Below are 20,108 nucleotides of genomic sequence, written 5' to 3'. Positions count from 1 at the left end.
TCCATTCCTCTGTTGATGGATACTTAGTTCCCTGTCTTAGTTATTGTAAATAATGCTGCAGTGAACATGGGAGGGCAAGTATCACTTCCACATACTGATTTCATTTCCTTTGGAGAACACAACAAATTTTTTTTTAAGCAAATACCATCTGCTAGGCACTGTAGTAATTGCTGGGTATACAGAGATGAATAAGTCAGTTATGGTCCCTACCTTCATGGAGCTTGTGGTCTAATTGGAGAGATGAATATTACACAGATGATCACATAAATTGCGTATATAATTACAAAGCATGAAACATGTTGAAAAACCCTAGATGCTTTAAAAAGAATGTAATATAAAATTTCATGTAGATTGATGGCATTAAGGGATTCTTCTCCTCTGAAAAAGAAACACTTAAGCCAAGACTTCATTCATTCAACAAAACTATTCAAACTTGATATAGGAAAGTTGAAGTTTAGGGAGAGAGGTGTCAACAATGACTTCCGAATCTCTGGCATGAGCAACTGGGTGGATAAAGGAGCCATTTATTAAGATACGGAAAACTGAAGGAAAAAGGTTTTAGGAGGAAGGCTATATACAGAATCGAAGAATTCATATTTGATCCTGTTAAGTTTGAGACATCCAGGGAGATGTCAAGCAGGTAGATGTATATACAGACCTGCTGGACTGGACCTGTGAATTTGGGAGTTGTTGGCATGGAGAGAACTTAGAGCATGAGAAGAGAAGATGACTCAGAGTAGAGTCCAGAGGATCTCTAAAGTTTAGAGATCAGGTAAAAAAGAGGCCTGCAAAGGAAGCAGATGAAGAAGGCCTGGAGAGGTGGGAGGAAGGCTAGGAAAATGAGGTGTTATGGAAACCAGGAGACGAGTTACAAGAACGAAGTGAGCAACTGGCAGAATCTAAGAGATGGAGTAAGATGAGATTAGAAAAGTGGCCAGTGGTGACCTTAACAAAAATAGTGGTCGCTATGATTTGGGGGTGGAAGTTGGTTTAAAATGATTAAAGGATGAAGTGAACACTGTGTCTTGTCAACTCTGTGCAGAAATTTGGCTCTGAAGGGTAATAGAATGCTAGACCTGGGTTTTGTTTTGCTTTTTTTTTTTGCACTGGAAGATTCTACAGCCTGTCTGAATGCTGATTGGAAAGATCCAACAGACAGAGGGGATGGCCAGAGGGGAGAATGAGCTCTCAGAAGGCTGGAAGGGATAGGCCTAGTTCACCTGTGGCTGGACTGACTTGGGAGAAAGTGGGCTATTTTTTTGTTTCAGTAATAGAAAAGAAAGAAGAGATAGCTATTGATGAAAATTGGTTTGTGTATTTACTAGTGAGAACTTTCTGCCTGGCAACATCTCTTCTTATTAAGTACTGGGCAAGTCCAGGTATTGGGAGTGGGAAGGAAGGAAGGAAATGTGGTACCTAGGAGATGTAGAAGGTAATTTGAAATGGATTCAGGCATGATAAGCCAGCGTGCTCGCTAGAGAATAGTAGTAGTCATAGTGATACTTAACGCTGGAGTGCTTACATCATACTGCTGAGCACTTTATATGAACTAGCTCACCTTGCCCACCAAGGCTCTACTTTGACAGGCACTACAGTGATGAGGAGCACAGACTTTGGGGCTGCAGTGACCAGAGTGCTGGTTAAAGGCCCACTCTACCATTTACTAGGGTGTGAGCTTGGGCAGGTTACTTAACATTGCAGAGCCCGTTTTCTCATCTCTAAAATAGAAATAGTAGTGGCACCTGCCTCCTGGGGTTTTTGTGACTGTGTTAACATGTTTGTACAGTACTCAGAACAATGCATGGCACATAGTAAAAACTTTAAGTTTTAAATTAAGAATAGAAGAGAAAAACATCGTATAAGTGGATCTAAGGTGTTAGGAGATGTAGTTATGTTGGGGAAAGAAAAAATCTCTCTGGCTATAATGATTCTATGGAAGATCCTTTACGGTCCTTAAAGGTTAAACATTGAACGCTAACCTCCTGAAGAGCCTAATTTTATTCTTTGGAACTATATGTGTGGCAGATTTTTTGCTCAGTCGTTTTGATCATCAGAAAGGCTAAAAGTAGGGACAACTTATGTCCTTGGATTAGGGATTGAGAAACCTAGATTTTGATCCCAGTCACTGGGTGAGCCCACATGCTTCTTTCAACCTCCATGCTGTCTTTCCCTCCATAAAGTAATGGGAAGGAAGATGGCTTCAAGGAAGGAGCCAGGGTCTGAGAGCAGTGACTGGAAACCTGGAAGAAACCATTCACACCCCATGTGCTCCATTCATTCATCTCTAAAATGCCTGTCAATCAAAGTCAGGCAAATTGTGAGAAAATGAAACTGTATGTAGAAGTACTTCGAAAATAAAAGTGTTTTATGTTCACAGCATTATTATTAGAAATCATCTTTGCTACCAGCTCATCATAAATGCTTGGCAGATTAATGAGGTGATTTGATAATTGTAATGTTTTGAGTTTCTTTTTAAGACGTGTGTAACACAAATGCCAGGTGTTCCTGTTATGGGAGAACCTGAATAAGTCACAGAGGATCTAACTACATTCTTAGTACATCATGCTGAGTATTGTAGAAAAACAGAAGAACTTTAAAACAAGGTTCTTGTCCTCTAAGAACATAGTCTTAACAGGGTGATAAAATACACACCTAGGATTATTCAGTACGACATGTGATGGAGTGCTAGAAGCAGACAGAAAGTACTAGAAGAAGATATGGAGGGAGACTATATAGATGGTAACTGCTTTTCTTTTCCTGAGGTAAATGTTTTCTGATGGCTTTGTCCATGCAAGATTCATTTTCTACTTCTATTTTCCCAGTGATTTCTAATGTTCATTGAGAGGTTACAAAATGGTTTATGATTATATATGTCAAACTTGACAACCACAATCCATTTCTTAGTCTAAACAAAAAAAAAAAAAAAAAAAAAAAAAAGCTGGAAGATGATGGGGGATAAAAATAGAACCTTAAACATAATCAAGACCAAAATGTTTTTTAACATGCTCTCTCCTGAGGTCGGCATAGAAACATTCATAATGTTTTCATTCTAGTTCTTTTTCCTGACTTTTTTATTTAAAAAGGAAAAAAATTAATTGGATGTACTCAGAACTTCCATAAATTTCTTTCACTGTCCCAGGTAAAATAGCTGGGACTATTGCAGATTTCTAATTGAATAAATAGACCTTTAACGTGTGACAATGATCACAGTGCTACAACCTCCTGGTTTTTAGCCCAGTTTCCGTTCTCTCAACGTACATGTAAGCTGCAGCACCTGAGCTGTTTCTAACTCCCTTTCGTTCTGTAGTCACTAGTCCCGCACCTAATAATCTCCTGCTTCATTGCTATACTTTGTCAGTAAGATACTAGAAGCTGGAAGGGGGTTGATAAGGGGATAGTGGTTACAAGAAAACCATAATGGAATTGCCCTGGGAGGGAGCAGAGACTTAAAGTATGTCTTGGTTTTACCTGAATTCGTCTAGGCTTCCCTAAATAAAGGACTTTCTCATTTGTTCTCTAGCTAGGTTTGGGAATATTTTCTTGACCTTTATGCTTCAAATTAGCCTTGCAAATTGGCTCAAAAAATATCTTAGCCTTCAAAGATGTTCTTTTACTTTCAGAATTATGGATCATTCCCATGCTTACCCATGCCTGCAGTCCCTGTCATTAAGCAGTGAGAACACGAGACACATACTCGGCATAATTTAATAGAAAGATCATGGAAATCAGGGGGCAGAACTGATTGTATTTGGTGTTGGCTCAATATTTGATTTCAGAAGTATCTCCTTTTAAGTCCCCCCACCCCCAAGGCCCTGAGAGTATAAACGTAGAGTAATTTGCATCATGGTTTGAAATTGAGGGTTGTTTCATTTCAGTGCTGTTGTTTGCCATCAGAACTGAAACACCAGAGAGTCACTATGGATCTGCGGTATCAAGGGGTTTCAAAGCATTGTTTTGAAAAAAGAAAGACACAAGTTTTTGAGGGTTTTATATTCAAAACTGCAGAAATGTAAGGGAGAATACATAGCTAAAGAGAAAACTGCCTTTCTCACCCTGCTCACCCTTGCCTGGTCCATGCTACTTGGGTGGGAGGCTTGCATGCTTGACAGGAAGTCCTAGTCACCCTCCAGCTGGTGTGGCCCCTGAGCATTTGTCCGCAATGGGAGCATCACCCTTTCCTTTCACCCTGCTGGAAGTGGAGGCATGGTCTAGCTGCTTCGCTGAGTTGGCTAGTGCTTTCACCTTGATCCGATCGTAAGGGTGTTTTATGTCTCTCTTTTTGCTCCCAACTTTTTTTGGGTGGCCTTTTCCTGTAGTGTGCCCTGGAGATGCGAGATTTTCCTTTGGCAGCAGGAGGTACGCACCCAGAGAATGCTGGAGCTGCAAGGGGAAAGGACCCACTTCCACAGCAGAGAAAAACAAAGAGGAAAAAGGCGTACAGGCAGCCAGCGCTAAGGAACGCACCCAGCAAGCAGTGGGCCAGTGCCACTGCCTCCAGCAGCTGTTTCTGCTGCAACCCGAGAGGAACTCGGTGAGCCTGTCCCGTTTGTGACTGCAAGCTCAGGATTTCAATCAATGCATTCCAGTAACCCTAAAGTGAGGAACTCTCCATCAGGAAACACACAGAGGTAAGGGCTAGGGCCTCTTCCTGCAACCCCTTGGGGATGCCATAGTCACACCGTGAACACTCATTGGTGAAACAGTATGTTGAATTAGAAGTAAATGAAACCCAAATGAGAAAGGAAGAGAGAATAGACTAGTAAATAGTAATATAAGAGTAAGCAGGATACAGTGTAATCAAAGATTATGTTAGAGTTTTCCTTTGTTATTCTTCTGTTCATCATTCCCTGACCTCTCCACCCACCTCCCTGCCAAAGCACAAACAAAAGGACCATAGAGACCAACCAGTACAATCTGCCCAAGTTGGCAAACAGGGAAACTGAGGCCTGGAATGGTGAGGAGGCCTGACGCCTTAGAACTAAAACATTATTCCCCAGACTCCCACTGTGACGCTTTTTCCTCTGTTTCCCAGTACTTAAACTGTTACTCTAAAAGAATTTTGTCCTCACTCCCTGAGGGCAGTGGTTGGTTTATCTGCTTTGGTGGAATACTGCTTGTTGGGAGGGATTAATATCCTGGAGGATTTCCCTAACCTGACAATCACCAGCTCCCGTGCTCTTTGGGACCTGCTTGCATTTTCCATCAGGGAAGTGAGGCTCTCCTACAGCTGTTCTTGTCGTCAGCCTGGGGCTGGGTAGTATTTTGATCTTAACGATGCCTGTTTGTTTACTCTGAGCTAGTCTTAGTGTAAGAGTCACTTCTCTATGTACATAGAAACCGTTGTCCTTTATTGACAGAAGTCCTGGAGATGGGTCCCCATGTGACTCTAGGGTTCCTGAAACCTGGCTGGCCACTCTGCTTGATCCTCCTCTCTACTGATAGCTCTGAGATGGGATCGGGGTGGTGGGAGCAAGCAAATGGCTGAGGTGAATCATGGGGTGGTTATTTTAGTCCTAAGGGTTTCCTTGACCCCCAATAGAAACTGCTTCTCCCTAATTTGTGCTGACCAGTTGTGTCTGGTGTCTGATCTTCCTTTGTTATTTGTTTCTTTTAGTAGCCCTAAGTCAAAGCAGGAGGTGATGGTCCGTCCCCCTACAGTGATGTCCCCATCTGGAAACCCCCAGCTGGATTCCAAATTCTCCAATCAGGGTAAACAGGGGGGCTCAGCCAGCCAATCCCAGCCATCCCCCTGTGACTCCAAGAGTGGGGGCCATACCCCTAAAGCACTCCCTGGCCCAGGTGGGAGCATGGGGCTGAAGAATGGGGCTGGAAATGGTGCCAAGGGCAAGGGGAAAAGGGAGCGAAGTATTTCCGCCGACTCCTTTGATCAGAGAGATCCTGGGACTCCAAACGATGACTCTGACATTAAAGGTATGTCTATAAGATCTTTGAGACTCAGAGGGAAGTAGGTGTTCCTGAGGGAAAGCCTCTGACATTCGACAGAGGCCAGAGAGCCTAGTATCAGACAAGTGGGGAGAGTAGGTATCAGATGCAGGAGTTCTCACAGTTTATGATGGAACTATTTCTTCTCAATTTGTTACTAGCTGAAGAATTGTTTGGAACCTCCTAGTTGAGGAGTTCTTGCCCTTAAGGATGCAATGATTTAGGGGTTATGGTAGGATGTTTCACAGGCCTAACCCTGTTTGTACACGTTTCTGGCCTCCGTGCTGTTTGTACTTTAGTTTTAAGCCAGTCACTCTAGTTTGTCTGTGCCAGCGGCCCCCACTGGGGCAGTGTTTCTGGTATCCCTTCTCTTCTCCATCAGAGCAATCCTCCAAGGCTTGGGGCTTGTCTTCTCTAGTTGCCATTTTGCCAGACTCGCAGACACAAGAGGAAGCCTTCATGGCCCTGGCAATAGTCCAGATTTGTTACAGCTGATTTTAGTGTAGCAGGAATGAGTGGCTACCAGATGTGTAGAGATTTGGCGAGTACCAAAATGGGGTGAGCCAAGAAGGGTATGGGACCAACAGCTGTGGTTTTAGGCTTTTTGCCTCCTAGTATAAGACCAAAAGTCTTAACTGTAGGCCAGAACATGAAGTTAGTATTCAAGGAATGGAAGTATGATTTTCCAACCCAAATTAGAAATGAAAACCTGGGTGATTGTTTCTCCTCCCTTCCTCCGCTCCTCCCTCAAGTGTTTTGGCAGGCCTGCTATAAGTGCTGGCACTGTGCTGGGGGGCCATGGTCAGCAAGATAGATACAGCTGTTGTCCTCAAAGATTTGAATGCACGTAGAAACCTGATTATTAGACAGTTACAGTAAAAGATGATAAATGCTGAAATAAGAGAAGTTAGAGGGCTGCGAGATCCATCCCCAGTTAAGTCTAGGAGGTTTCAAAAAGGTTACCAGGAAGAAGGGACATTTACGCTAATATATGAAGGAGGTGTAATAGAGAGGTAAGGAAGTGGGGGAAGACTGCTCTATGATTAGTCATTTGAGAGAGAAGAGTATTTGAAATTTTATGAGTAGAAGAGGTTTCCTCTTAGCAAGGTGGTACTTCCTTGAAATTCTCAAGGTTGGTTTGTGTTGTGATGCTATAAATGCTAGCAGAAGAAAGGAAATTGTATTCTTTCTATGACGAGTCATTTTATTCTTTTAGAATGTAATTCTGCTGACCACATAAAGTCCCAGGATTCCCAGCACACACCACACTCGATGACCCCATCAAATGCTACAGCCCCCAGGTCTTCCACCCCCTCCCATGGCCAAACTACTGCCCCAGAGCCCACACCTGCTCAGAAGACTCCAGCCAAAGTGGTGTATGTGTTTTCTACTGAGATGGCCAATAAGTAAGTTGATGGCTGTGTCTTGCTGTTGGGCAGGGCTTGTCTGGGGACCTAAGTTCTTATTCCCATTGCAGATTGATCTTTTATTATCACCTAAAGTTAACAGTACAGAAAGAGATAAAACATAAAACCTCCCCAACCCAAACTCCCCCAGAGGCAACCACTGATAATATATCCTTTGCTTCCCTTTCAGAAATTTTTCATGCATGTACAGATATACTTATATACCTCTTTTTGTTTTTTTGAGATGGTGTCTGTCTCTGTTGCCTAGGCTGGAGTGCAGTGGCGATCTCAGCTCACTGCAACCTCCACTTCCTGGGATCAAGCAATTCTTCTGCCTCAGCCTCCTGATTAGCTGGGATTACAGGAACCCATCACCACGCCCAGCTAATTTTGTGTATTTTTTAGTAGAGATGGGGTTTCACCATGTTGGCCAGGCTGGTCTTGAACTCCTAGCCTCAGGTGATCTGCCTGCCTCAGCCTCGCAAAATGCTGGGATTACAGGCATGAGCCACCGCACCTGGCCATATATACCTCCTTTTAGAGAAGAAATTGATTGCACAATACACACTTTTCTGCAACCTACCTGTTGTTATTTTCTAAACAACACAAGTAATAAATGTCCATTCTAGAAAAATTAGAAAGTATAACTAAAAATTAGTATCTCTGGAATTTGCAGAGATAACTACTGTAAACATTTTTATATATAAATTTCTAGTGGATGGATGAATCAATTTTTATTTATCAGAACTGTGATTGTACCCTACATATGGTTTTCTGACTTGTTTTTCACTTAAGATAAAAAGTGAATCTTAACAGCCTTAAACTGTCACTAAGTATTGTACGATCTTATCTTCCACCTTCTTGGGTTGGGATTTTGAACTCAGATTCTCTATAAAACGCCTACCACAGTGGATTGGTTTCCGGAGAAAATCTTGGTCTTTGTTTTTTAATGCCTCTTTTGGGATTTGCAGATGGCTATCTTTTAATTTTAGAATTTTGATGGTAAGTGGTAAACATAAATAATGAAGCATGTTTGTCTTGATTTCTTCTTCAACATTTGTGGTGGTTCTTTATATTCCTTCTTCTCCCTTACAAGTTTATTGTGGGGTTAAAGTGCTTTGGAATTACAGTTAGTGAAATAGAAACAAGTTCTAGTGTGTGCTGTCTCTTCCGTCTTTGCAGAGCTGCAGAAGCTGTTTTGAAGGGCCAGGTTGAAACTATCGTCTCTTTCCACATCCAGAACGTTTCTAACAGCAAGACAGAGAGAAGCACAGCCCCTCTGGTATGTTGTTTCAGAAACCGAGTAATGGTTTAATGATTCCACAGTGACTGCAAAGGAAAGGAGGTGGTGAATTTAATTGATAGGAAGGTAGTCTTGATGGTATGAGCTGTGTTCTTGGCATTTAACCTAATTCTGACATTGTGGGGCATTAGGCATATCATACTATACTAGCGTTTTCTACGAGAAAGATAGTAGATTGATGAATTGCTAGGGGGAAGACGATGCAAACTAAAAGAGGACCTACAAAGATATCTTTGGGTTTCCTTCATGTAATCGTCTCTGGGAAAATCTAAATTCAGACCGTGTGTACAGAGCAGGTTTTTTAAAAATAACACTCTTGAGCTAGTTGAATAACAAAGAACAGAAAAAAAGCAGCAACTACAACTTCTGGAGTACATGATGACAATATCATAATCAGAGCCTCATCAACTTTCAAAGTGATTCATATTTATTTCAAAGTGATAAGACCATTGAAGGCTTTTAATTGCTTGATATTTGTAAAATTGTAATAAATGTTAGTCTGTTTTCTGTCTGGATCTTAAGCACCTGCTATAAACTCCATTAGAAAAAGCATACAGTGGATGTAGTTTATCAAATTGAACCAAAAGATATTTCTTGTATCTGGCATCATCAAGCCATTGCACCGAATGCTATGGGAGATACTAAGAGGTTCAAGACACAGTCCCTGCTTTCAGGGAGCATGAAATCTAATACTGGGATGAGTCTTTTTTTTTTTTTTTTTTTTTGAGATGGAGTCTTGCTGTGTCACCCAGGACGGAATGCAGTGGCGCCATCTTGGCTCACTGCAAGCTCTGCCTCCCAGGTTCACGCCATTTTCCTGCCTCAGCCTCCCAAGTAGCTGGGACTACAGGTGCCCGCCACCACGCCTGGCTAATTTTTTGTATTTTTTAGTAGAGATGGGGTTTCAACGTGTTAGCCAGGGTGGTCTTGATCTCCTGACGTTGGGATCTGCCTGCCTCGGCCTCCAAAAGTGCTGGGATTACAGGCGTGAGCCACCACGCCTGGCCCTTGGGATGAGTCTTAAACATGGGAAAAGTTAATTGACAATAAATGATCAAAGTGACAATTCAAGATAAAATAGGTGGCATCTTTCCTATTTTGTGTATCAGGAAAGTCTCCATCTTTGTAGACATAAGCAGAGCTTAGGCCTTCCTAAACTTAGAAAAGGAATTTCACATTCCCCATGCATCTTGACTACTCAAGGGTAGAAGATGCATACCATTATATTTAAAATGCGTATTGTCCTGGAATGAATACGGTACAGTGCAGCTGAAACCAACCTTTTATTGACTTAATGGTAGTTCTTAATATTAATACTACACCTACACCTTCTCTGGTACTAAAATCAGGAAAGGAGTTAAGGAAGGAATTGGGAATAATCCATTGTTCCCCATCTAAATGTTTTCTGCTGTCATGGTTTCCTTATATGAAATCACTACCCACCCACAACAAACAAAACCTGACTAACAAAACCAAACTTAAAATGGCACTAGAAGGAAAATCAAGGTGACCTCTACACTCCAGTTAGTAGTTGTGGACATGAAATATACTTTTGACTGTACAGAATCATATAAGATTCAGCCGATCTTACACAGCTCGATACCTACAGACAGAAGTGCATGGATACCTCCAAATCCAACATTTATGTATGTATTCACAGAATATAAGTACTCAAAGATATGTTTTCGTGTATATATAACACAAATTGTTCATATGCAGAGGTACACATAATTATTTGTTTGCATATTTGCACACAGGTAAACATTCCAGAGAGTAGGTGAGGAGGTAAGAGCCTGAAGGGTTTGGAAATATGGACTGGATTAAGTGAACAAGTAGGAGCAAATGAACATGAAAAAAGGGTCTGGAGAAAGGCCTTTGGTGAAAGGTCTCTGAGACAGAGTTTGTAGATCAAGCCCTTCTATTTGTCAGTGCCCTCTTACATTTCAGCAGTGCTATTGGTTTAGACCCAGAACATATACATCCCTCTTCCAAACATTCTCTTCCAAACATTCAAGGTGTCCATGTCAGCTATTGTAGGTGAGTGTGTTTCTACCCTGGACTTATATAGCATTGGTACTTAATAAATAATAATAAGGCAATCATCCAGCATGTTATAAAAGGGCAGTCTACTGTCTACTAGAAAGAACAGTTCAAGAGACACCATAAGCTAGATAGCCTCAGATTTCTCCACAGAAGCTTCCTGTCTGCAGATTATCTCACTACAGTTAATGTACAAATTCTTATCAAATATGGAATCAGTGATCACAAACCAAAAACAGAAACCGGAGATGTCAGACCCCCTGGAAACTCCAGGAGGGGAGCGCCTCAGTAGTCACCCTGCCAGAGGAGACGTTGAAATGGAGCAGCCTTGCCCGCTTCCTTGGCTGGTAGAGTACAGAGCTGCAAGTGACTTACGCTTTCTCTTTCAGATGGCAACATCAGGCCTTTTGATTGACAACGAGAAGTCTACATACCCAGTTATACTTTCAGGGAAAAGAAAAAGGTGTTAGGTACAGCCTCCCACATACCAAGAAACTAATCTCTCTCTGAATCAGAAACACATAGTAGACATGTGATATCAAACCTGTTCCTCAAAATAGATACTGAAATGTATTCACTTTGGCAGAGTGGCTCTCCCCTGGCATACTTTTAAAGTTATTGAAATCTAATCTTCAGCACGGGAAAGAGGATGCCATTTGACAGTAAGTTTAAAAAAAAAAAAAAAAAATCCTTGCCCAAAAGAGGGTTGTACATGAGCACTTTCTATAGCCAGTGTCAGTTAGATTTATGTGACTGGGTACAATTCCTTTATAACATATCTTGCTCTTTTAATTGCCCTTCTGTTCAGTTTACCAGTGATTTTTAAAATATTTGTTTGTCTTCAGAACACACAGATATCTGCCCTTCGGAATGATCCGAAACCTCTCCCACAACAGCCCCCAGCTCCAGCCAACCAGGACCAGAATTCTTCCCAGAATACCAGACTGCAGCCAACTCCACCCATTCCGGCACCAGCACCCAAGCCTGCCGTACCCCCACGTCCCCTGGACCGGGAGAGTCCTGGGGTAGAAAACAAACTGATTCCTTCTGTAGGAAGTCCTGCCAGCTCCACTCCACTGCCCCCAGATGGTACTGGGCCCAACTCAACGCCCAACAATCGGGCAGTGACCCCCGTCTCCCAGGGGAGCAATAGCTCTTCAGCAGATCCCAAAGCCCCTCCGCCTCCACCAGTGTCCAGTGGTGAGCCCCCCACACTGGGAGAGAATCCCGATGGCCTATCTCAGGAGCAGCTGGAGCACCGGGAGCGCTCCTTACAAACTCTCAGAGATATCCAGCGCATGCTTTTTCCTGATGAGAAAGAATTCACAGGAGCACAAAGTGGGGGACCCCAGCAGAATCCTGGGGTATTAGATGGGCCTCAGAAAAAACCAGAAGGGCCAATACAGGCCATGATGGCCCAATCCCAAAGCCTAGGTAAGGGACCTGGGCCCCGGACAGACGTGGGAGCTCCATTTGGCCCTCAAGGACATAGAGATGTGCCCTTTTCTCCAGATGAAATGGTTCCACCTTCTATGAACTCGCAGTCTGGGACCATAGGACCCGACCACCTCGACCATATGACTCCTGAGCAGATAGCGTGGCTGAAACTGCAGCAGGAGTTTTATGAAGAGAAGAGGAGGAAGCAGGAACAAGTGGTTGTCCAGCAATGTTCCCTCCAGGATATGATGGTCCATCAGCACGGGCCTCGGGGAGTGGTCCGAGGGCCCCCCCCTCCATACCAGATGACCCCTAGTGAAGGCTGGGCACCTGGGGGTGCAGAGCCATTTTCTGATGGTATCAACATGCCACATTCTCTGCCCCCGAGGGGCATGGCTCCCCACCCTAACATGCCAGGGAGCCAGATGCGCCTCCCTGGATTTGCAGGCATGATAAACTCTGAAATGGAAGGGCCAAATGTCCCCAACCCTGCATCTAGACCAGGTCTTTCTGGAGTCAGTTGGCCAGATGATGTGCCAAAAATCCCAGATGGTCGAAATTTTCCTCCTGGCCAGGGCGTCTTCAGCGGTCCCGGCCGAGGGGAACGCTTCCCAAACCCCCAAGGATTGTCTGAAGAGATGTTTCAGCAGCAGCTGGCAGAGAAACAGCTGGGTCTCCCCCCAGGGATGGCCATGGAAGGCATCAGGCCCAGCATGGAGATGAACAGGATGATTCCAGGCTCCCAGCGCCACATGGAGCCTGGGAATAACCCCATTTTCCCTCGAATACCAGTTGAGGGCCCTCTGAGTCCTTCTAGGGGTGACTTTCCAAAAGGAATGCCCCCACAGATGGGCCCTGGTCGGGAACTTGAGTTTGGGATGGTTCCTAGTGGGATGAAGGGAGATGTCAATCTAAATGTCAACATGGGATCCAACTCTCAGATGATACCTCAGAAGATGAGAGAGGCTGGGGCGGGCCCTGAGGAGATGCTGAAATTACGCCCAGGTGGCTCAGACATGCTGCCTGCTCAGCAGAAGATGGTGCCACTGCCATTTGGTGAGCACCCCCAGCAGGAGTATGGCATGGGTCCCAGACCATTCCTTCCCATGTCTCAGGGTCCAGGCAGCAACAGTGGCTTGCGGAATCTCAGAGAACCAGTTGGGCCCGACCAAAGGACTAACAGCCGGCTCAGTCATATGCCACCACTACCTCTCAACCCTTCCAGTAACCCCACCAGCCTCAACACAGCTCCTCCAGTTCAGCGCGGCCTGGGGCGGAAGCCCCTGGATATATCTGTGGCAGGCAGCCAGGTGCATTCCCCAGGCATTAACCCTCTGAAGTCTCCCACGATGCACCAAGTCCAGTCACCAATGCTGGGCTCGCCCTCGGGGAACCTCAAGTCGCCCCAGACTCCATCGCAGCTGGCAGGCATGCTGGCGGGCCCAGCTGCTGCTGCTTCCATTAAGTCCCCCCCTGTTTTGGGGTCTGCTGCTGCTTCACCTGTCCACCTCAAGTCTCCATCACTTCCTGCCCCATCACCTGGATGGACCTCTTCTCCAAAACCTCCCCTTCAGAGTCCTGGGATCCCTCCAAACCATAAAGCACCGCTCACCATGGCCTCCCCAGCCATGCTGGGAAATGTAGAGTCAGGTCAGTATGCTTGCATCCTCACAGTTGCACCTTGTAGCTGGAGACTGCTAGAGCCTGATACAATTACTTTAAGAAAACTGGTGTCTTGAGTACACCTCTGGCAGTCTTTGTTGAAATGGCCGTATTTGTGGCAAGGTGCATAATCAGTGTTTCCATGGGGTTATGCAGAAGTGCCCAATCTCAGCAAAAAATATGTGTATCAGAGGGACTGTTAAGAGGGGAAATGGGGATTATGTGTTGGGTTCACAGAATAATTTACATTCGCACAATGAACAGATGCAATAAAATGTCTTAACAGTGGATGAATGTGGCTTCATTAAATACTGGACCCACTGCAAGCGGCTGCCCTTGAATCGAGATTCTGGGTATAATCCTAAACAGACAGGGGAAGCTGCTGTAAGACTTGTGTGGTTCTTGTAAATACCTGTTGACCACAGAAACAGTTACCAAAACCTTCTCCTTAGTAGACCACAGTTTTCACACATCAGCTACAATTTAGGAGGATTTTCTTCCTGGGAGAGATTCTTGCTGATGATGATGGTTTTGTGAGTGGGACTTGAGGTGGTCAGTGGAAGTAGCGCCAAGGTGTAAATACTAGGTTGGCGCTGTCTCCACCTGAGAAAGACTAGAATCAGAGCAAGACAGAAGATTTATCCTACCAAGCTAAAGTGTCTCTCCGTGGAGTAGCAGTTCACTGAAGCAGTACAGTGGAACAGCCCCCTCGGACCTTTTTGGTTCAAACATCTTGGTTGTGGAAATTAATCAAGAATGCGTGTAGGGTGATGTCGTTAGTACTTGGGGCTATATCACTAGTCTGGCTTCATGGCATACTAATACCTGAGTCGAATTCTAAACTGTGATTGGCAAGGGAAAGACATCCACTAATTTCACATTCTATTCAGTGAAATGGTTGTCTGTAAACCATATTTTCCCTAAGCTTGAACTAATATTTCTAACACATACTGGTGTGTTTGTCTTCACATCTGCTGATCCGTCATGTCACCTCCATATCACGCCGCGGTCTCCCTCTGCACTCACACAGAGCTTGACTAGAAGATTGATGATTTGTGTCTGGGGTCTAATAACACTGTCCTGTTCATCTGTTTCATTCCTGGCCTTGCTAGTTCATAATCATAGGGCCCAATACCCTTCAAAAGGAATCTAATTCCCTGCCCGTTTTGTTTTATTTTGCTTCCTTTTAGGTGGCCCCCCACCTCCTACAGCCAGCCAGCCTGCCTCTGTGAATATCCCTGGAAGTCTTCCCTCTAGTACACCTTATACCATGCCTCCAGAGCCAACCCTTTCCCAGAACCCACTCTCTATTATGATGTCTCGAATGTCCAAGTTTGCAATGCCCAGTTCCACCCCGTTATACCATGATGCCATCAAGACTGTGGCCAGCTCAGATGACGACTCCCCTCCAGCTCGTTCTCCCAACTTGCCATCAATGAATAATATGCCAGGTAAGAAATCAGAAAGGCAGGTTGTGGAGTGAGTGCTAGACCAAAGGGAAACCTCTTCAAGCGTTTTCTCAATGGCTGTACACCTGAATAGGTGGAAGTTCAACAAGTAGAAAAAATCTTCCATCTAAGGTAGTTTCAGTAGAATGAAAGTGTCTTGACTAGAGGAAGATAATTTCTTATTAGCTTGATTCCTTATTTGTAAGAAAGCAGGTTTCTTTATAGTTCTGATGCTTCTGTGTACCTGGATGGTTTTGAGGGTTTGTTTTTGTTTTTTTCTCTTTGGGTCCTCATGTAGCAATAGAGAGAGCAGTTTCTAACAGGCTGATTGGAAAGTCTTTAGTTCTCAAGTACTTTTTTCTGGAAGAGCAGCCTCAAACCACAAGCAGCCACAGGATTTCAGACAGTGGAAAGCTCCTACTTCCGAGAGAAGCGTTTTTTTTTTTTTTTTTTTTCTTTTTTTTAGGACTAGGGAGATAATAAAATCCTTCCCTTCCCTACACATTCGGTACACCTTCATTCCTTATACCCACCCCTCACCTCGACCCCTGCCACCTGACTAACAGAAAATGATCAGGATGGTGAAAGCGATCAGCAAAGAGACCATGAGTTTTCAGCCATGAGTTTCTGGTTCCAGTTCTATTCTGATTGTTATGAATGCTATGGATTTATCAGTAACTCTAATTAACCAGGTTAGTACATGTACCAGGAGGAGCATAAGCCTCATACCACACTCGGTGGTAATTCCACAGAGAGACCAAATACTTCAGTGTCCCAGGGACTGTATTAGAATATGTTACTTTCCTTTTCTATTAAAAGTTATTTCTTGAACATGTCATGTAATCTCGAGTTTTAAATGCTTTCTCTATAAGGCACTATAAAATAATGCCAAATGCCAATTGGAAAATGACCTGTTGATAGTTTGTTATGATTCCTGATCATTGGGATTGTAGTACTGATTTCGCCAAAAGGACCGTACTTGAGTCATTCAGGCAAATTGTTTTCTTCTGTGTTAAATGTCTCCAATGAGGAAGACGAAACTCATTTATGTGCTAATTTATAACTTTTCACACATGAGAATTTCTCCCTTGCTATCTTCTACACACTCTTAAATCATACAGTTTAAGACTCAATAATATATTGTCCTGTAGAGCTCTTGGTTTGTATGTCCCCAGATGTATTATGATCTTATTGATGGCGGGGATTGTGTGTTGTATGTTTTCCCAGCATTGTACTATGCGCATTGGATGCACAATAATTTTTTTGTTAATTTATTATAGTTTTTCTGAGTTGATTTTTGGTTAAGTTGATTCCTTTGATATCTTTATTTTTCTAGGAATGGGCATTAATACACAGAATCCTCGAATTTCAGGTCCAAACCCCGTGGTTCCGATGCCAACCCTCAGCCCAATGGGAATGACCCAGCCACTTTCTCACTCCAATCAGATGCCCTCTCCAAATGCCATGGGACCCAACATACCTCCTCATGGGGTCCCAATGGGGCCTGGCTTGATGTCACACAATCCTATCATGGGGCATGGGTCCCAGGAGCCACCGATGGTACCTCAAGGACGGATGGGCTTCCCCCAGGGCTTCCCTCCAGTACAGTCTCCCCCACAGCAGGTTCCATTCCCTCACAATGGCCCCAGTGGGGGGCAGGGCAGCTTCCCAGGAGGGATGGGTTTCCCAGGAGAAGGCCCCCTTGGCCGTCCCGGCAACCTGCCCCAAAGTTCAGCAGATGCAGCACTTTGCAAGCCTGGAGGCCCTGGGGGTCCTGACTCCTTCACTGTCCTGGGGAACAGCATGCCTTCAGTGTTTACAGACCCAGATCTGCAGGAGGTCATCCGACCTGGAGCTACCGGAATTCCTGAGTTTGATCTGTCCCGCATTATTCCATCTGAGAAGCCCAGCCAGACGCTGCAATATTTCCCTCGAGGGGAAGTTCCAGGCCGTAAACAGCCCCAGGGTCCTGGACCTGGGTTTTCACACATGCAGGGGATGATGGGCGAACAAGCCCCCAGAATGGGACTAGCATTACCTGGCATGGGAGGTCCAGGGCCAGTGGGAACTCCGGACATCCCTCTTGGTACAGCTCCATCCATGCCAGGCCACAACCCCATGAGACCACCAGCCTTTCTCCAACAAGGCATGATGGGACCTCACCATCGGATGATGTCACCAGCACAATCTACAATGCCCGGCCAGCCCACCCTGATGAGCAATCCAGCCGCTGCCGTGGGCATGATTCCTGGCAAGGATCGGGGGCCTGCCGGGCTCTACACCCACCCTGGGCCTGTGGGCTCTCCAGGCATGATGATGTCCATGCAGGGCATGATGGGACCCCAACAGAACATCATGATCCCTCCGCAGATGAGGCCCCGGGGCATGGCTGCTGACGTGGGCATGGGTGGATTTAGCCAAGGACCTGGCAACCCAGGAAACATGATGTTTTAAGCTGCTAAGATTGGATGTGCCGATCCTTGTCAAGATGAGATTCCAGGTCCTGAGAGCTGCTTTGAGGGAGTTCCAGGAGTACTTACTATTGGTCATGCAATAGGAGAACAGAGACCCGAGGGCTGCTTTGGGGGAGGGGGGAACTTGAGAATGTATGGATTTACCTGAAAACAAATTATTCATTTAATCAACAGGTGTGTTTTTTTTAAGATTTATTTTTTAAAAATTATTTTTGTGGACTTGGGTATCCATGATGGCACCTACTTTTGGGAATCTGTAGCTGTGCTTTGAGAATTGCCATCGGTCATGTGTTGCACCGTTCTCTGTATGTTTACGTCCTTTGGACTGGCTTCTCCCAGGATTCTTTTCTGTTTTTGTTTTTTGATTTGGGCTTTATTTTTTTTTGTGTGTACTGTACTATATTGTAAAAGGGATTTTAGCAGAGACTTTAGTCTTTGGGGCAAGAGGAGAACAGGAATGCTGGGCTGTTTACTTTAGGTGGAGAATCCATCTTCAGACCTTTGGACTATTTTCTTTCAACTCCAGTGTATAGAAAAACCAAACAGCGACCTCAGAGCAGAGTATTAATGAAAAGCACAAAAAAAGGAACTAAGTTCAGCGAGGGGTGGGGGGAGGGGGGAGATTTTTCTTTTGAAAAAATAATGACTCTTAGGACATTTGTTTTTCAGTTCAAGTGCTCTTCAGCACTGTCTGTCTCCCAGTATACCAACCCACTGGCACATTTTTCTCGTTTTCTCTCTCCCATTTTGCTCTGTCTCAGTTAAGTGTTTCCTTCCCTTGTGCCCCCCGCTGGTGACCCTCTGCTTCCCTCTCTCTTTCCCTTTGGCAGCTGCAATACACAGTGTTATTTTGGGGAAATAAATCTAGCAAAGCCTCGCCTTCCGTGCCGAGCGTCCTCCTGGCTCTGGGAGGGAGAGGTCTGTCCTTGGGATGCTCTCTGGTCTTTTCTTCCCCTAAGTCTTTCTCTACCCCATCATACCCTTCCCTGCCCACCTTGTTTTCTGTTCTCCTTTTATTAGGAATTCCCAAGTGAATTTTATTAATGTGGGAGTGGAACAGATGCTAAAAGCTATCCAGGATTTTGTTTCTGTTGGTTTTCAAGTTTGTGGTTCCTTCCCTTTCCTCCCCCTCCCATGCGTAAGACGTTCTGTGTAACCTCCATTAAATTTGGTACAAAACCACTCGCCAGAGCTGTGGTGTCAGAAAAATAAAATATATTGTTTCTTACAAAATTGAACTGCCTTTTTTGTTCATTTGGATTCCTGATTGTTTAGTACTAGGCATACCGGTTGCCATGTGACCCAGAGGCGTAAACTCTTTGTATTGGAGTTGATCAATAAGGTGATGGTTAGGGAAAGTAAATAAAAGTACCTTCTCAAAGCATATTCCATGCTGTTAAGGAATAACTACTCATATAGGTTTATTCTGTACTGTTCCTATCTCAAGTCATGAAATCCTAGTTATAAGCAGAAGAGTAACCCTGGTCCCATTGCTGAACTTTACCTCCAGGGCAATTAATGGTCTTCATTAGGAATGTTTGTGAGAGCCAGTTTAGTGGTATGAAGTAATTAAGAAGGCCAAAGGTTGTATGTTTAGTTATTTGAATAAACTATGAGATGTCCCTGGGTCTTGTTAAGGTAGAATATTATTACCATACCTGCAAATTATGGGTTTCCACAGTCCGTGGGTTTCCGTGGTCCTTTCTGGCTCCCCACCTCCCCCCATCTCCATCACCTCTGCTAACCCTGCTCAGTCTGTGTGCACAGTTCAGTTCCCACCACACACATCTTCAGCAGATCAGTGTGTATCCTGCAAGTTATGTGTCTAATGGACTCGCTGTTGTGCTTCTGTGCAGTTAATTCTGTTCTGGTGTGTGTATTTCTTTTGAGTAGTTGTAGGTGTTTTTAGCTCAGCGAGTGGGCGTCTGTGTGCGTGTTTGTTCTTAGGTGAGAGAATCTAAGCGAGGAGCGGCAGGTGCAGAGTCATCTGCAGACAAACTTGTACAAATTGGGCTCTGCTGGTGTTTCACAGTCTGAGCTTTTCTCTCCGACAATTGTTTTGGAGAGCCATTTTCTCTTCCTTTTCAGCAGCCCTGTCTTCCCAGTAATGCAAGTGTCCCAGACAACAGAAAACGTGGAGATGAACATTTGAGTGCCTACTCTACCAGTCGTCTCCGCGCACTTCATCTTGCTGATTTTTAAGGGGCTCTATGACGTGAGTGGTAATAATCTCGTTTGCAGATGAGAAAACGGAGCTCACAAGTTTAAGAATTCTGATTCAATCTGGTGTATTGTGTTGGTGCTGGGTAGTGAAACTTTCATGTCGTAGAGAAATTAGGATAGTAAAATGAAGATTTTGTTTCACAAACTTAGCCATGTTTCTGGGTTCTCTGGC

At 44.4% G+C, this 20,108-nt stretch overlaps 2 protein-coding genes across 11 annotated transcripts in view; both read left to right on the top strand.

The window, feature by feature from the left end:
- LOC135971445 (uncharacterized) overlaps positions 1 to 4,535 on the top strand; it is a 74,759-nt gene extending 70,224 nt beyond the window's left edge. For both annotated transcript variants that reach the window (XM_065546929.1, XM_073997006.1), the window contains one exon: positions 4,317 to 4,535. In XM_065546929.1, coding sequence (XP_065403001.1) covers positions 4,329 to 4,535 — 207 coding nt within the window. In that variant the 5' untranslated portion in view covers positions 4,317 to 4,328. The remainder of the gene's footprint in view (positions 1 to 4,316) is intronic.
- BCL9 (BCL9 transcription coactivator) overlaps positions 1 to 18,946 on the top strand; it is an 89,170-nt gene extending 70,224 nt beyond the window's left edge. For 3 of the 9 annotated variants that reach the window (XM_005542068.4, XM_073996971.1, XM_073996977.1), the window contains 7 exons: positions 4,317 to 4,628; positions 5,615 to 5,931; positions 7,160 to 7,349; positions 8,532 to 8,631; positions 11,538 to 13,779; positions 14,982 to 15,242; positions 16,576 to 18,946. In XM_005542068.4, coding sequence (XP_005542125.3) covers positions 4,576 to 4,628; positions 5,615 to 5,931; positions 7,160 to 7,349; positions 8,532 to 8,631; positions 11,538 to 13,779; positions 14,982 to 15,242; positions 16,576 to 17,693 — 4,281 coding nt within the window. In that variant the 5' untranslated portion in view covers positions 4,317 to 4,575 and the 3' untranslated portion in view covers positions 17,694 to 18,946. The remainder of the gene's footprint in view (positions 1 to 4,316; positions 4,629 to 5,614; positions 5,932 to 7,159; positions 7,350 to 8,531; positions 8,632 to 11,537; positions 13,780 to 14,981; positions 15,243 to 16,575) is intronic. The other 6 variants (XM_073996984.1, XM_073996988.1, XM_015429894.4 and 3 more) reach the window with 3 other exon arrangements.
- Positions 18,947 to 20,108: the final 1,162 nt, after the last annotated feature.

The sequence above is a fragment of the Macaca fascicularis genome, chromosome 1, assembly GCF_037993035.2.
Source record: "Macaca fascicularis isolate 582-1 chromosome 1, T2T-MFA8v1.1".
Lineage (NCBI taxonomy): Eukaryota > Metazoa > Chordata > Mammalia > Primates > Cercopithecidae > Macaca > Macaca fascicularis.
This window is presented reverse-complemented; position numbering and strand designations above follow the sequence as displayed.